The sequence below is a fragment of the Lithobates pipiens genome, unplaced genomic scaffold (assembly GCF_037356315.1).
Source record: "Lithobates pipiens isolate NorthernLeopardFrog02 unplaced genomic scaffold, aLitPip1_a1.2 Scaffold_35, whole genome shotgun sequence".
NCBI lineage: Eukaryota > Metazoa > Chordata > Amphibia > Anura > Ranidae > Lithobates > Lithobates pipiens.
Genome location: NW_027507811.1, coordinates 14918894 through 14935253, shown reverse-complemented (window position 1 = coordinate 14935253; position 16360 = coordinate 14918894). Strand labels below are relative to the sequence as shown.

Here is a 16360-nt window from a genome sequence, read left to right as displayed (position 1 = left end):
TCCCTCCAGAGAATTCCACACATCGTATCCAGCTGTTGGGAAACATTTTAGCATGGAGAACATTTTAATATTTTGCTTTCAGAAGGCATGTCAACTAGCGTAGAGCAGTGGATTTTGGTAGTTTTATACATTTTATATTACATTGATGTTACAACTACAACCAATTCCATGCAAAACTTTTGGCTCTGCTAGTCGTATCTCTTATGTATTGGGAACATGACATTATATTGAGGAATGGAGATGGACCTTTCATATGGTGTACAGTATCTCCTCCTCATTTGTTGGGAACATGACGTTATATTGAGGAATGGAGATGGACCTTTCATATGGTGTACAGTATCTCCTCCTCATTTGTTGGGAACATGACGTTATATTGAGGAATGGAGATGGACCTTTCATATGGTGTACAGTATCTCCTCCTCATTTGTTGGGAACATGACGTTATATTGAGGAATGGAGATGGACCTTTCATATGGTGTACAGTATCTCCTCCTCATTTGTTGGGAACATGACGTTATATTGAGGAATGGAGATGGACCTTTCATATGGTGTACAGTATCTCCTCCTCATTGGTTGGGAACATGACGTTATATTGAGGAATGGAGATGGACCTTTCATATGGTGTACAGTATCTCCTCCTCATTTGTTGGGAACATGACGTTATATTGAGGAATGGAGATGGACTTTTCATATGGTGTACAGTATCTCCTCCTCATTTGTTGGGAACATGACGCTATATTGAGGAATGGAGATGGACCTTTCATATGGTGTACAGTATCTCCTCCTCATTTTTTAGGCACATGACGTTATATTGAGGAATGGAGATGGACCTTTCATATGATGTACAGTATCTCCTCCTCATTTGTTGGGAACATGACGTTATATTGAGGAATGGAGATGGACCTTTCATATGGTGTACAGTATCTCCTCCTCATTTGTTGGGAACATGACGTTATATTGAGGAATGGAGATGGACCTTTCATATGGTGTACAGTATCTCCTCCTCATTTGTTGGGAACATGATGTTAGATTGAGAAATGGAGTTGGACCTTTCATATGGTGTACAGTATCTCCAACTGCCCCTGCCATTGAAATCAATAGGCAGAGCCGCCGAAGCACCTGCAAAGCGCTTTGGCAGCGGTGCTTTTAACCCCTTCTTCGGGGTTACAATCGCCCTAATCCCACCCGCATAGCGTTGGTAAAGCACCGCTAAAACTAGTGGTACATTACCACTAACGTGGCCCCAGTGTGAAAGGGGTCTTAATGTACTTCCTATAGGAAGTGATGGGAATTTCACAATCTTCTCAAAACTCAAGTATGTAGAATCAGTTTTTGTGTCATAGTTTAGTGCATGTGTTGAATTCTGTTACTGTCTCTAAGAAATGCTGTATTATAACTCGGAATAAAGACAGTCAAACAGCCAACATAAAACTGTTTGTGTATTTATTATATCTTACCTGTGCTGATATCTACAGATGATTCCTCATCTTTAATTGTCACTATAATTTCACCCTCTTCTGTAGATTGATGATCACCTCCCATATCAGCCTCTTCTTCTTCCTCTTTAACTTCTACTTTAATATCAATCAGTTCTTCATCCTAAACCCACAACATGATAATAAGTAACATCTGAAACTACAGAAGAAAATCATATGGATTTATACAATTTCTGGTACATCCTCAGTTCTAGATGATCAGACCCATCTACCTGATGATGGTGGGGGATGGTGTGATCTTCCTGTGTGGAATCCCGGGAATACAGAGGACGGGGACATCTCTCTGGTGGGTTCCCATTACTGGATCCATCTGTAGGAAACACACATACTGACTGAATACATTGTTTCTATGTGTTTATCAGATGATGGGGGATCTAGGTGGAGCCTCCGTACTGCTCTCTCCTTTACAATAAAGTCTCCTCTTACCCGGTGATGTGAGGGGCGGCTGATTCTCCATCATGACGTCCTTGTAGAGATCCTTGTGTCCTTCTAAATACTCCCACTCCTCCATGGAGAAATAGACAGTGACATCCTGACACCTTATAGGAACCTGACACACACAATGATACAGTCACCATCCAGACACATCCCTTGTCTGTTACTGGATAATGTCCCAGAATTCCCAGAATCCTCCTCACCTCTCCTGTCAGCAGATCAATGATTTTGTTGGTGACTTCTAGAATCTTATTCTTCTTGTTTCTATCAGGTATGAATGAGGGAGGTGGAGATATTGTAATGGAGGATAACACATGGGAGCTACTGTTGCAAGTCAGCTGTTCTCCAGATATCTTCTTTACTACTTCATAATCCTGTGTAAGAACAGAAAATAGCAAGTATTCCTCAATAGATTCAAAAAAATCCTCCTCACCTCTCCGGTCAGGTCTGTGTTTTATTAATAGAGATAAGAGTGATGTCATGGGACCTCCCAGAATCCTCCTCACCTCTCCGGCCAGGTCTGTGTTTTATTAATAGAGATAAGAGTGATGTCATGTGACCTCCCAGAATCCTCCTCACCTCTTCGGCCAGGTCTGTGTTTTATTAATAGGGATAAGAGTGATGTCATGTGACCTCCCAGAATCCCCCTCACCCCTCCGGTCAGGTCTGTGTTTTATTAATAGAGATGAGAGTGATGTCATGTGACCTCCCAGAATCCTCCTCACCTCTCCGGTCAGCAGGTAGATGATCTCCAGGGTGAGGTCTAATATCCTGTCGGTCATGTGGCTCCGGTCCTCATCCATCCTCCTTAAAGGTGGTTCTGAAATTTATGCAAAACACTCCTCTCTGCAGAGACAATAAACTGAAAGTTATCTGGATTGTAGACCCCCTTGATGGGAATATACTTTACGGTGGAGACCAACTCTTCTAGTTCTGCTGCCAGCATTACCAACTTGCATGCAGTTGCTCCAAACTTCTTCTCATTAATGCTAGATATGGCTTTGTGTTGCAGGACTTGTGAGTCTAGGGCAGTGATGGCGAACCTTGGCACCCCAGATGTTTTGGAACTACATTTCCCATGATGCTTATGCACTCTGCAGTGTAGTTGTGCATCATGGGAGGCGTAGTTCCAAAACATCTGGGGTGCCAAGGTTCGCCATCACTGGTCTAGGGGAACAGTACTTTTTTTTTGTTTTTCATTCATTTTTTTTATAACTGCCAAATTAAAAAAAAAAATACCTTTTAATTAATTTGTAACGCAGGTATCTGAAAAACGGGAAAGGGTCGGGTGCTTAAGATTCTTCGATGAGTCTAGCTGTGAACGAGAAGGAAGGTCTGGGGTTTTTTATTTTTTGTTGTCGTTTTGACAGCCTATAAAAGGGACCTGAACAAGAAATTTATTTAAAAAAAAATTGTACCAAATAAAAGCCTTAAAAAAAAACACTGTATCAATGATTTAGATTGGCACTTTACCAGGAGTATACTAAGTTAGGTTTGGGAATCTAGTCATGAATGACCTCTGGTCAGAAAATGGTAATTAGAACTACAGAACATACTACAAGTCCTCGTAGCTCAATTTTTTTTATTTCAAGAACTATATATATATATATATATATATATATATAGTGAACTTGAGTTGTCTGTGCAGCACTGTGTTATATGTCAGAGCTATAGAGAGGACTAATATTATTTACTATATACGTTTATAGTGGTGCCTTCTGGAGATAAAAGACGTCACGGTGACTATGGAGGAAGAGGACGGACATGACGGGGGGGTTACTGGGTGTAAATATAAAATAAGATCTTATTACCTCCTCTGCTGCCACTTCCAGCAATGTCTCCTCTCTACTTCCTCCCAATTCACCTCTCACCCAGGACTTCCTGCCTGTACTTGACATCACTTCCTGTCTGTATACTCCTAACTTCCTGTCTTCTCCTCATGCGACTTTCGCTGTACGCCCGCACTCGAGTCCATGGGAGCTCAAAACATCTGTTGCGTTCCCATAGAACTCCTGGTCAGATAAACTCCTCATTGTGGGTTTATGACCCCAATTTGATATCTCTTGTACCGGCTCACCAGGTCCCGAACCAGTTTCTGTCCCGGCTAACTCAGACATTTCTCTCATGCATCTCCTCCAATTCCAGCACTGGCTCCCAATCGCCCAACGAATTAAATTCAAGATACTAACCACAACATACAAAGCCAATCACAACTCTGCCCTGAGCTACATCACCAATCTTGTCTTCAAATTAGGGTTGCCACCTCATCCCTTTAAAACCGAACACATATTAATTGCACGGTTTCTGTGGCTGATTAAGGTGATAGTTAAACTCACTTGGTGCCTTATCTGCATGAAATTAGCCTCAGAACCTGTGTAATTCATATGTGTTCAGGTTTAAAGGGATGAGGTGGCAACTCTACTCCAATTATCACCCAAAGTGGCCCAGCCAGAGCCCAGACTAGAACCCAATTGAACATCTCTGGAAAAAAATCTCAAAAATGGCTGTGCACCAACACTCCCCGATCCAACCTGATGGAGCTTGAGAGTTCCTCCACCCCAAACTCGCTCATCCAGGTCTTTATGGACCTTGCTTTGTGCACTGGTGCGCAGTCATGTTGGAACAGGAAGGGGCCATCCCCAAACTGTTCCCACAAAGTTGGAAGCACAAAATTGTCCAAAATGTCTTGGTATGCTGACGCCTTAAGAGTTCTCTTCACTGGAACTAAGGGGCCAAACCCAACCCCTGAAAAAACAACCCCCACACCATACATTTTTGTTTTTGGGCAGTGCGGTCCTGGTTCTGTTCATGGAAAATTCACGGAGAGAAAAGAAGATTCCCGTTCACGAAAATTCTTTTCTGTAGCAACATGAGGTGAAATTGAAGGCTTGGTCGGCCGAATTTCGAAAATCAATGGTGGCACCATCGGATCACAAAAAAAAACTTTCTGATTTTGAAAAGAAAATTTGTTCGAAATTCGACCATGTATGGCCTGCATAACGCAGCGTTTTATTGGCTTCAATAGGTACACTCCTTTTGAACATAGAAGGATCCTCTTCCCTTCCTTGTTTTCCATGTATGGATGCAATTTTGCATACAAGGCTGGTCTTTTATTGCCAATGTTGAATCTCTTTTATATTATAATCGTAGGCATGGTGCCCATTTTTTTTTTCGTTTTACTATATTAGATTGCACCAATACTAGCTTGGGTTATTTTTTCATGTATATCTTTTTATTATTGATAGAATGACGACTGGCGCTTTAGTGCTTTTTGTTTTGGAGTAAATTTGGGACTCTCGCTGGGATTCATTGATGTTCTTCAAGTTCTTGAGGAGATTCCTTGCTAAATACCAGAGTTATTATCTTTTGTCGTGTGGGTACCATACAGAACCGTTTTTAATGTGAGGATTGTCTTTGCACCCTTGCTGTGTTCTCCTTTGCTAAACCAAATAAAAAAATATATATATATTTGAATTTATGTACTAATGTAATATGTTTACTTATTAGATATTGGCTTCTATATATCTATAAAAATCCCCTGAAGAAGGGCAGTAAGCCAGAAACGACCGTTGGGTTTGACCTACGAGCCGCCTTTTATGTATTGTATTATAAATTGTTTTGTTTATTTCACACGACATCATTTTATAATTATTTGTATTATACAATAAGCTTTATACTTTTTTGTTATACTTGTGTTCTCAGTCACTTTGAAAGTCCCGTTCCCTAGGGGCAGTTATTCTCAACCAGGGTTCCTCCAGAGGTTGTAGGGGTTCCTTCAGCATTGGGCCATTTCTGCCTCTTGGATAAGTTCCCACCGACACCATTGATCTTTTTAGCTATCTGTAAGGAGGTAATTCTTCCCAATGACCACAAGTGTAAGGACCATTCTTCCCACTAATCATCACACTAATGTATCATGAGTTGTAGATTTCTAATTTTTAGCAAGGGTTCCCCAAGACCGGAGAACTATTTCAAGGGTTCCTCTGTGTTGAAAAGGTTGAGAAAGGCTGCCTAGGGGGATTGTTTTCTTTCTCTATAACCAATTGGGATGTGGTGACTGTCAACACTAATGTTTTCTGTGAATAGTGGGGTTCTTTCTCTGATGCCATTAAGTTGCTACAAAAAAATAAATAAAAAAATCAGGGGATGGTTTTTCGAATGAATATCACAAATAATTAAAATCAATCCTTGCCCCATATTTATTAGAAATGGTATAACATGCGTCATATTGCTCCTTCTCTAAATAAAATGCCGCAGACTGTGGTGGTAACCATCCTCAACGAAGACAAGGATTTATCCTCCCTCGCAGCTTCCATCCCACCTCACTTTTGAATTAAAAAATGTCCTCGCTTAAAGACTATAATGCCGCGTACACACGACCGGACTTTTCGAGGGACTAGGTCCGACGGTCTTTCCGACGGACTTTCGGCGGAGTTCCGACGGACTTTCCCGAATGAACGGACTTGGCCACACACAATCACACCAAAGTCAGACGGATTCGAACATGATGACGTACGACCAGACTAGAATAAGGAAGTTCATAGCCAGTAGCCAATAGCTGCCCTAGCGTCGCTTTTTGTCCGTCGGACTAGCATACACGCGAGCGGATTTCTCGGTCCGGCGGAGTTACGGTGGGAAAATTTAAAACATGTTCTATTTCTACACTCCACTGGATTTTTGGCAAGCAAAGGTCCGATGGAGCCCACACACGATCGAATTGTCCGACGGACTCGTTTGCTGTCAAAAAGTCCGGTCGTGTGTACGCGGCATAACATATTATTCCCGGTTTAGTAGCCCAAAATAAAGTTGACTTTAAAGCGGTTTTTCTAATGAGTATTGCAATAATATTTCAAATCGACTCTTGCACCATGGAGAAAAAGAGAGACATGACCTGCCAAACACCATGGTGACAAAACCTCTATCCCTATTGTATATATAGAACAGGAAAGGAAATTAGTGGGACTTTATATGAGGAGCGTCACTGTTACAGATATTGCAGAGATCATTTGTATATAAATGTTTTATTAATCAAATGCGAACACAAATACATTGATAAATTCAATAACAAAATACATATTGTAGTCATAATATTGGTACACCATATGCAACAGAGCTGCTATAAAAAATAAGGGAGATACATATACACATTAATAATTACATAGTACTAGATAAAATGAATATATATAGGTATATATGGGCCAGTTTGTCGGTAATTTACCAGACATGACTGAGTACCCCATGGAAACTCAACGCGTTTCATAGCTTATGCCGTTCATCAGGAGTTGGGTACAGAAAAAAAACCTGTAAATACAAAATGGGTAGATACTATTGGTTAATATGTTCTACCTCTAAGGAGAGAAAAAAAAAACAACCTCATGGGGATAAGGGGGTCTATACTCACAAGGTTGGCTAAAACACAGTGCTTGTCTAGCATGAAGGAAGATGGAAACCCCATACTGATTGTCTGTTCCGGAGTTGAGGCAAGGAACCCCGCCCTGGCTGAGAAAACATTCACATAGCATGCCCGATCGCCACAACACATTCCACATGTGTAGAGATGATTCCAAATGTGGTGTTCTGAAAAAATTGTATAATATATGTGAAACATGTGAAAAAGAATAGCGAAAAAATCTGAAAAAATGAAAAAAACAAGATGAATGATGGGGATGCAAAAAAAAAAAACCTCTTGCGCCATTTTTACTAGAATTCTACAAGCTGGATGCGTTTTCTGGCTCCAAAGCTGCCGCGTATCCCTATATACAATGCGTCTTTCACACTTGCACAATATTAGGGTTCAAACACTCCTTTGGTGAGTACAATTGGAGACTCTATTCCATGTTGTCCATAGGCAGTTGTACATGCAGTATATTTGTCTGTGCTGCCGAATATCTCACACACACATCACAGGAAAAATTAAAAAAAAATTACTTTGTCAAAAAGAATACTTTAGAATCTGGCAGGTGAAAGACCGAACAACTCCACAACTCACTATGGTAGTGATAGGGCAGTTTTATGGAGTTTTATGGAGCTATCACTACCATTCCAGAGCTCCAATGCTGAACCTTCTGTTCTGTTCTCAGCTCCTTCTACTGCAGAGTTGCATGCAGCTGCTGTGTCTTCCCCTCCCCTCTGCTGCCCATTCACAGAGGCCTTTGTATTTTGTGAATGAGCCCACATAATAGAAAGCGCTCTGTGATTAGGCAGGAGGAGATAAGGGGGACAGGCACAGCAGCTGCATGGAACTCTGCAAATGAAGGAGCTGAGACCAGAAGGTCCAGCATCGTCAGAGCTCTGGAAAGGTAGCGATAGCTATCTTCCTGGAGCTCCATAAAACTGTCCTATGTGAATTAAAGAGATAAGTTCACGAGGCAGCATGTACCTCGTTGGACTTAACTCATTGTATGCCTTCACATTTTTTGTGGCTGAATTCCTGGAGTTCAGCTAAAAAGGCTTTAAACAAGATAAGTTTATGAGGTAAGCAAGCACCACATTCAACTTTAATTCACATTGTTTCTCCTCTCAGAGCCCCAGAGTGTAGCAGTAGTTTAATTTCTGAAGCTCCATAAAACTGTCAGATGTAAATAAAAGAGATCCAAAGTCCAGACGGAGGCATGCACCTGATTGGATTTGACTCACGGTATGCTGGCACATTTTACAAAGTAGCTGTATTCCCGGAGTTCAGCTTTAGGGTTACATCTGCCTCCAGTAATCAGCAGGCATGTAATCTCAAATGTCCAATTAGGTGTTCTTTCCGCGTGTAACATTTTCCGCATTCTGAACAAGAAAAAGGACGCTCCCCTATGTGACATCTCTGGTGTCTAATAAGCTTTGCTTTCTCTATAAAACATTTCCCGCACTCAGCACATGAAAACGGCTTCTCGCCAGAGTGGAGTTTCAGGTGCATGGTGAGGTGTCCTTTTTGTGCAAAACATTTTCCGCACTCGGAACACAAAAAGGGCCTCTCCCCGGTGTGACTTCTTTGGTGGATAATGAGTTTCGGTTTGCTGATGAAGGACTTCTCACACTCGGAACATGAGAACGGAAGCTCGCCGCCCGTGTGTCTTCTCTGGTGTCTAAGAAGCTGTCCCTTCTCTATGAAACATTTCCCACAGTCTGGACAGGAAAACGGCCTTGTACTAGTGTGAAGCTTTAAATGCTTATTAAGATTTCTTTTATATGGAAAACATCTGCCGCAATAGCAACATGAAAAAGGCTTTTCCTCGATGTGAGCCCTCTGATGTATAATAAGTTCCTCTTCCCGTATGAAGGATCTCCCACACTCTGAGCAAGAAAAGATCTTCTCACCGGTGTGAATTCTCTGGTGTAGGCTCAGCTCAGATTTAGACTTGAATGGCTTTTTGCACTCAGAGCACAGAAAAGTAAATTTGAAACCTTTTTCAAATTCTAAATGTTCAAATATCATATCACCATTATGCTTCATGGCACGTGATTTCTCACATGAAGATTCTTGGAGATCAGAGGAATCCGTCGATCTGTCCACGTGGTGTAAGCTTTGGATAATAGGGTATACTTCTGGAGAATATTGTAAAATACCACTATCTTCTGCAATATGATTAGGACAAATAAGATGTGCCTTTGAGGTATTCAGGGCATCAGCTGCATCTATTGGAAAGAATAATGTCTATCAATATCAAAGGCATATTTGTGTTTTCAGAGGTCATCTATATTAGTCTACTAGAACCTTCATACGGTGTACAGTATCTCCTCCTCATTTGTTGGGAACATGACGTTATATTGAGGAATGGAGATGGACCTTTCATATGGTGTACAGTATCTTCTCCTCATTTGTAGGGAGCATGACGTTATATTGAGGAATGGAGATGGACCTTTCATATGATGTACAGTATCTCCTCCTCGTTTGTTGGGAACATGACGTTATATTGAGGAATGGAGATGGACCTTTCATATGATGTACAGTATCTCCTCCTCATTTGTTGGGAACATGACGTTATATTAAGGAATGGAGATGGACCTTTCATACGGTGTACAGTATCTCCTCCTCATTTGTTGGGAACATGACGTTATATTAAGGAATGGAGATGGACCTTTCATATGGTGTACAGTATCTCCTCCTCATTTGTTGGGAACATGATGTTATATTGAGGAATGGAGATGGACCTTTCATATGATGTACAGTATCTCCTCCTCATTTGTTGAGAACATGACGTTATATTGAGGAATGGAGATGGACCTTTCATATGGTCTACAGTATCTCCTCCTCATTTGTTGGGAACATGACGTCATATTGAGGAATGGAGATGGACCTTTCATATGGTGTACAGTATCTCCTCCTCATTTGTTGGGAACATGACATTATATTGAGGAATGGAGATGGACCTTTCATATTATTGTCTTACTGTTCAGGTGACATCACCATCCCACATTTCTTATACTGGGGTTACAAGGACAGGACATGAAGGAACATTTCTGCACTTGGATCACAAGACAGAAAAAGCCAGAAACAAATCTTTCAAAACAAAAAAATATCTGGAATTAATTTTTAATTGTCAAGTGAAAATGATATACTCTTACCCATTGATATAAGGAGCAGCTGATTCTCCATCATGACGTCCTTGTAGAGACCCTTGTGTCCTTCTAAACACTGCCACTTTTCTGTCACATCATCCTCATCTATTTCATCATCATCTTCTTCTTTAACAATAACATTAAAATCAGACAGGCTTCCACTCTGAATGTATAAGAAAAAAAAAATAGTAACAAGGTAGAAGTTGTATGGGCTGAAACACAAATTGCATTGATGGTTAAGGTTCTACCTGACAGTGCTGTGGTATATGGTGGTCCTCCATCATGACGTCCTTGTAGAGATCCTTGTGTCCTTCTAAATACTCCCACTCCTCCATGGAGAAATAGACAGTGACATCCTGACACCTTATAGGAACCTGACACACACAATGATACAGTCACCATCCAGACACATCCCTTGTCTGTTACTGGATAATGTCCCAGAATTCCCAGAATCCTCCTCACCTCTCCTGTCAGCAGCTCCATCATCTTCTTGGTGACTTCTAGAATTTTGTTGTAATTTATTTTAGGTGTGAGTGACTGAGGTGGGGACACTGCAATAGAGGATGGCTCATGGGGAAGGCTATTGGGTGGCAGTTGCTCATCAGATTTCTTCTTTACAAGTTCATAATCCTGTATAAGAAAGGGAAATAAGATTATCACTAAATATATTCCCACAACTCCTCACCTCTCCGGTCAGGTCCGTGTTTTATTAATAGAGATAAGAGTGATGTCATGTGACCTCCCAGAATCCTCCTCACCTCTCCGGTCAGGTCTGTATTTTATTAATAGAGATAAGAGTGATGTCATGTGACCTCCCAGAATCCTCCTCACCTCTCCGGTCAGGTCTGTGTTTTATTAATAGAGAAAAGAGTGATGTCATGTAACCTCCCAGAATCCTCCTCACCTCTCCGGTCAGAAGGTAGATGATCTCCATGGTGAGCGCTATTATCTTCTCGGTCAAGTTCATCCGCTCTACGTCCATCATTCTGATGATCATGTGAACTGTACAGGGCACTTCTCTCTGCGGGTGGATAATACATTGAGAATTATCTCCACTGTGGGGCTCTGGATGGGGATATATGACATGATGGAGAGGTCTTTCTATAGTACTACAGTATGTACTAGTGCCTACCAGTAAATGCATTTAGTGTTTTGTTCTTATATCCCCAATATGTGTATGTAGTGTATAAATGTGAGTTAGAGACCTTACATTGTAAGCTCCTGGAGTTCAGGGATTGATGTGAATGTACAATAGATATATATATATATATATATATATATATATATATATATATATATATATATATATGTAAAGTGCTGCGTAAATTGTACCTGTAATCAATAAATATATGATATTGTCAGCCTTGTTTATTAATGGAAGCGAGTTAAGAAATGTCTGTGTAACCATCAACAACCAATCATAGCCTTCATTTTCTGATACTGCTTGGAATTTTTCTGTTAGGAAAATGCAAATCTGCTGACTGCGGGATTACTGTCATGGCTAATATATGACAATGGTACTTTCTTCATTGTGTTATTTACCGGAAAGTTCTGTCTTGTTTGTTGGCCAATCCCTGATGTGTTTGTCATCAGTGGGTTGGACCAGGATCAAACAAAACACTGAGCCCTGTTCTGGACATCCTTCTACTGGAGAGAGGTCCTTCTATTGGAGAGAGGTCCTTCTAAGCCCTTGTACACACGGTCGGACATTCTGCCAACCAAATCCGTTGGATTTTGTCCGACGGATTGTGTCCGAAACTGTTGCATACACACGGTCCGACCAAGTTGTCGGAAAATCCGATCGTTCAGAACATGATGACGTTATTTCGTTACGACGGGACTATGTTCACGCTAGTAGCCAATAGCTTTGGTGTAGGAATTTGATCTGAGCATGCGTGGCACTTTGTCCGATTGGAATTCTCTACACATGATCGGAGTATGTCCGATCGGACCAGTTTGTCGGAAAATATTTCCAACAAGTTGGAAAATTGGGTCCGACGGATATTCCGACGGAAACAGTCCGATGCATACCATACACAGTCGTATTATCCGTCAAAACGGTCCGATAGAACACATTCCGTCGGAATCTCCGACCGTGTGTACAAGGTCTAAGAGAGGTCATTCTACTGGAGAAATTGTCCTTCTACTGGAGAGAGGTCCTTCTACTGGAGAGAGATCCTTCTACTGGAGTAAGGTCCTCCTACTGGAGAGAGGTCCTCCTACTGGAGAGAGATCCTTCTACTGGAGTAAGGTCCTCCTACTGGAGAGAGGTCCTCCTACTGGAGAAAGGCCCTTCTACTGGAGAGAGGTACTCCTACTGGAGAAAGGCCCTTCTACTGGAGAGAGGTCCTTCTACTGGAGAGAGGTCCTTCTACTGGAGAAAGGTCATTCTACTGGAGAAAGATTCTTCTACTGGAGAGAGGTCCTTCTACTGGAGAAAGATTCTTCTACTGGAGAGAGGTCCTTCTACTGGAGAAAGGTCCTTCTGCTGCAGAGAGAGGTCCTTCTTTTGGAGAGAGGCCCTTCTACTGGAGAGAGGTCCTCTGGTCAATCTATGTGCCTGTTGCGTGTCACACTTCAGCTCAGATCACCTGGCTCAGTGATCTCTGTACAGCACTGCGGTATATGTAAGAGCTATATAAATGTATAATAATAATAGTGTGTGACTGTGGGGGGACATTAGTTTGTAAGCTCCTCTGATGCCGAGACCGATGTGACTGGCTCAGTGATCTCTATACAGCACTGCGTTATATGTCAGAAATATATAAATGTATAATAAAAATATAGCTCAACCCCCTCTGCCCCCTTATCACATCCCCTTCCATAAATCCCTCCCAACATCAGCCCAGACCCCCACCAGCTCACCTCCACACACAGACCTCCTAGTATCTGAAATATTTCTTCCACTTCTACCCTGTGGTCCCCCCACTTCCGCTCTGTGCGTTCCACGACCCCCCACCGCTTTCTGATTGCCATGGTGATGCCCAGAGTATATTCCAGCATGAAGCCAGACTTGCCACTAGAGGGAGAGTGTTTGGCGTGCAAGAGGAAGAAGTGTCCTCGGTGTGGCCATTTTACTGTAGCTCGGAAAGTAATGTAGCTGAATTTTATTCCCCCCAGCGACTACAGCTCAAATTTTTGATCCGACTTTATTACCAATAAGGGCCTTTAGATTTTTCTTTCCACACATTTCCTTCTTTCCCCGTCAGGACTTTGTATTCTGACATCGAGACCCACTGAGGAAAGTTTTCCAGTATTTAACCAAATTACTTCTGTGAAATGGAGATGACTACAAACTAGGGTTGCCATCTCATCCCTTTAAGCCCGGACACATATTAATTACACAGGTTCTGTGGCTGATTAAGGTGGTAATTAAACTCACTTAGTGCCTTACCTGCATTCAATTAGCCAAAGAACCTGTGTAATTCATATGTGTATTTGGGTTTAAAGGGATGAGGTGGCAACTCTACTACGAACTGATTAAAATGAGTCTGATCCCACACTAGCCTGGGAGCTAGAAGTCTCTTGGAAACGTCCTGGGAGTTTTCCAGTCAAGCTTCAGAAGGTACATAAATGTCCTGCACCTATACCAAGGGCATTATTCAACTTTGGTCAGAGGTGCACAGTTTGTTTTAGTCTACAGACACCCCTTACCTGTACAGGCAGTTTTTTTATTTTTATTTTTTTGGTAATGAACTAAACTTTTAAGCCCTTGTACACACGGTCGGAGAATCCGTCGGAATGTGTCCTATCGGACCGTGTTGTCGGATAATCCGACTGTGTGTGGTATGCATCGGACTGATTCCGTCGGAATATCCGTCGGACCCAATTTTCCAAATTGTTGGAAATATTTTCCGACCAACTGGTTCGATCGGACATACTCCGATCATGTGTAGAGAATTTTGATCGGACCAAGTGCCACGCATGCTCAGATCAAATTCCTACATCAAAGCCATTGGCTACTAGCCTGAACGTAGTCCCATCGTAACGAAATTGCGTCATCACGTTCTGAATGATCGGATTTTTCGACAACTTAGTCTGACCGTGTGTATGCAACAGTTTCGGACAAGATCCGACGGACAAAATCCGACGGATTTGGTTGTCGAAATCTCCGACCGTGTGTACAGGGGCTAAGAGTTTATGTATGTTTTAGTTCTCATTCATACAACCTAAATGTTCATGGAGCAGATACTTTACCATTAGGGGCAATTGTCTAACTCTGATTGAAGTATGGCCAAAGCTCTTGTGGGTCACAGGAATGCGCTTAGTTCTGCCCTTCTGTGATCCAAATTCAGCTGATGCGATGGTAAACTTACTGGTGGTTGATGTCACGGAGCCGATCCAGGCTCTGCAGGGATCCCGACAATAATGCCATGCCACCCCTGTTGTCACCCTCACACCAGCACCCCCAAAACCAACATACAAAGGAAAAACACCACCCAGTGCTCAATCCCAGGACTTCTCCAAACAACAGGACTGACATAGGCAATGGTTTCAGGGATGCAGCCCTCCTCGGACTAAAAAATATACACATAACAGTGTTTTTAACAAAAAAAAAGGTATATGGTAATACATTAGGATGTTTGAGTCCTCTTGTGTATATTTTTTCAGTGCCCGAAACCAACATGCCTGCAGGCCCTTCTCTACCCAACTGACTGTGATCCTCCAAACTACCGCCACTTTCTGAACAGCACACGTACACCCTCCTGCTCTTGTCACCATATCTGTACCCCCACACCATGACTTCACCTTCTCCGTGCCCTCTCCATATGCCTGCACAAAGCATAGCACCCAGTGTCATACCTACAGGGGAAGCAATTATGACCTGGCTCCCTGTATGCCTGGATTGGATGGGTGGTGGGGGCGGCACATAGATGTAATGACCCCCTTCATTTTCCTGCAGCTGGTGAAAATGGAGGGGATTGGTTAATCTACATGCTACCCCACTGCCCCTCCTATCCACCTCCTGCTGCCCTGGGGAGTCCTATGTACTGCCCTGCTCCCCTCCCCCCCCTTCCCTCTCCCACCAGCTGCTGCGGGGGATCTGTCAGGATGGGGAAGGGGCCAGGAAATGTGTCATGAACAGAGTCAGTGACCCGTACTGATCACCAACTTGTGAGTACCACTTTGGATTGTGAAAATTGTGAGGACCACTTTGGATCATGAGAACTGTGAGTACTCTTTGGATCGTGAGATCTATGGATCACGAGAACTGTGAGTACAACTTTTGATCTTGAAGTCTTTGGATTGTGAGAATTGTGAGTACTACTTTGGATTGTGAGAACTGTGAGTACCACTTTGGATTGCGAGGACCACTTTGGATCGTAAGAACTGTGAGTACCACTTTGGATCATGAGAACTGTGAGTACTCTATGGATCACGAGAACTGTGAGTACAACTTTTGATCTTGAAGTCTTTGGATCGTGAGAATTGTGAGTACTACTTTGGATCGTGAGAACTGGGAGTACCACTTTGGATTGAGAGGACCACTTTGGATCGTGAGAACTGTGAGTACTACTTTGGATAATGAGATCTTTGGATAGTGAGAACTGTGAGTACTACTTTGCATCGTGAGATCTTTGCATCGTGAGAACTGTGTACTTCCCCCCTCCCTCTCCCACTGCTGCGGGGGATTGTCAGGATGGGGAAGGGGCTGGTAAATGTGTCATGAACAGAGTCAGTGACCTGTACTGATCACCAACTTGTGAGCACCACTTTGGATCGTGAGAATTGTGAGTACAATTTTGGATCATGAGAATGGTGAGTACTACTTTGGATCGTGAGATCTTTGGATCATAAGGTGTGTGAGTAGCACTTTGGATTGTGAGAATTGTGAGTACTACTTTCGATTGTGAGATCTTTGGATCGTGAGAACTCTGAGT

General features: G+C 42.4%; 2 protein-coding genes across 3 annotated transcripts in view; both read right to left on the bottom strand.

Moving 5' to 3' along the window:
* Nucleotides 1-3834, bottom strand: part of LOC143955509 (uncharacterized) — a 92450-nt gene extending 88616 nt beyond the window's left edge. Inside the window, 5 exon segments of the mRNA XM_077465543.1 lie at nucleotides 1709-1806; nucleotides 1923-2046; nucleotides 2135-2305; nucleotides 2657-2777; nucleotides 3743-3834. Coding sequence (XP_077321669.1) covers nucleotides 1709-1806; nucleotides 1923-2046; nucleotides 2135-2305; nucleotides 2657-2734 — 471 coding nt within the window. The 5' untranslated portion in view covers nucleotides 2735-2777; nucleotides 3743-3834.
* A 3135-nt stretch (nucleotides 3835-6969) lies between these two features.
* Nucleotides 6970-15252, bottom strand: LOC143955243 (uncharacterized). 2 transcript variants are annotated; one of them, XR_013269792.1, is made up of 7 exons: nucleotides 13344-15252; nucleotides 11383-11499; nucleotides 10941-11108; nucleotides 10727-10852; nucleotides 10485-10641; nucleotides 7333-9554; nucleotides 6970-7232 (listed from the first exon to the last, which is right to left on the bottom strand). XR_013269792.1 is itself a non-coding variant. In XM_077465322.1 (6 exons), the coding sequence occupies exons 1-6, from the start codon at nucleotides 13479-13481 to the stop codon at nucleotides 8641-8643; spliced, it is 1620 nt and encodes a 539-aa protein (XP_077321448.1). In that variant the 5' UTR covers nucleotides 13482-15252; the 3' UTR covers nucleotides 6970-8640. The 2 variants fall into 2 exon arrangements, 1 of the variants encoding a protein (XP_077321448.1); XM_077465322.1 differs by having other exon boundaries at nucleotides 6970-9554.
* Nucleotides 15253-16360: the final 1108 nt, after the last annotated feature.

Coding starts and splice junctions, on each gene's coding strand:
- LOC143955243 (XM_077465322.1), bottom strand. CDS start 13,481: ATGCTGGAATATACTCTGGGCATCACCATGGCAATCAGAAAGCGGTGG. Junction 11,500..13,343: donor TAGGAGGTCTGTGTGTGGAG/GTGAGCTGGTGG, acceptor ATCCACCCGCAG/AGAGAAGTGCCCTGTACAGT. Junction 9,555..10,484: donor GCTGCTCCTTATATCAATGG/GTAAGAGTATAT, acceptor TCTTTCCAATAG/ATGCAGCTGATGCCCTGAAT.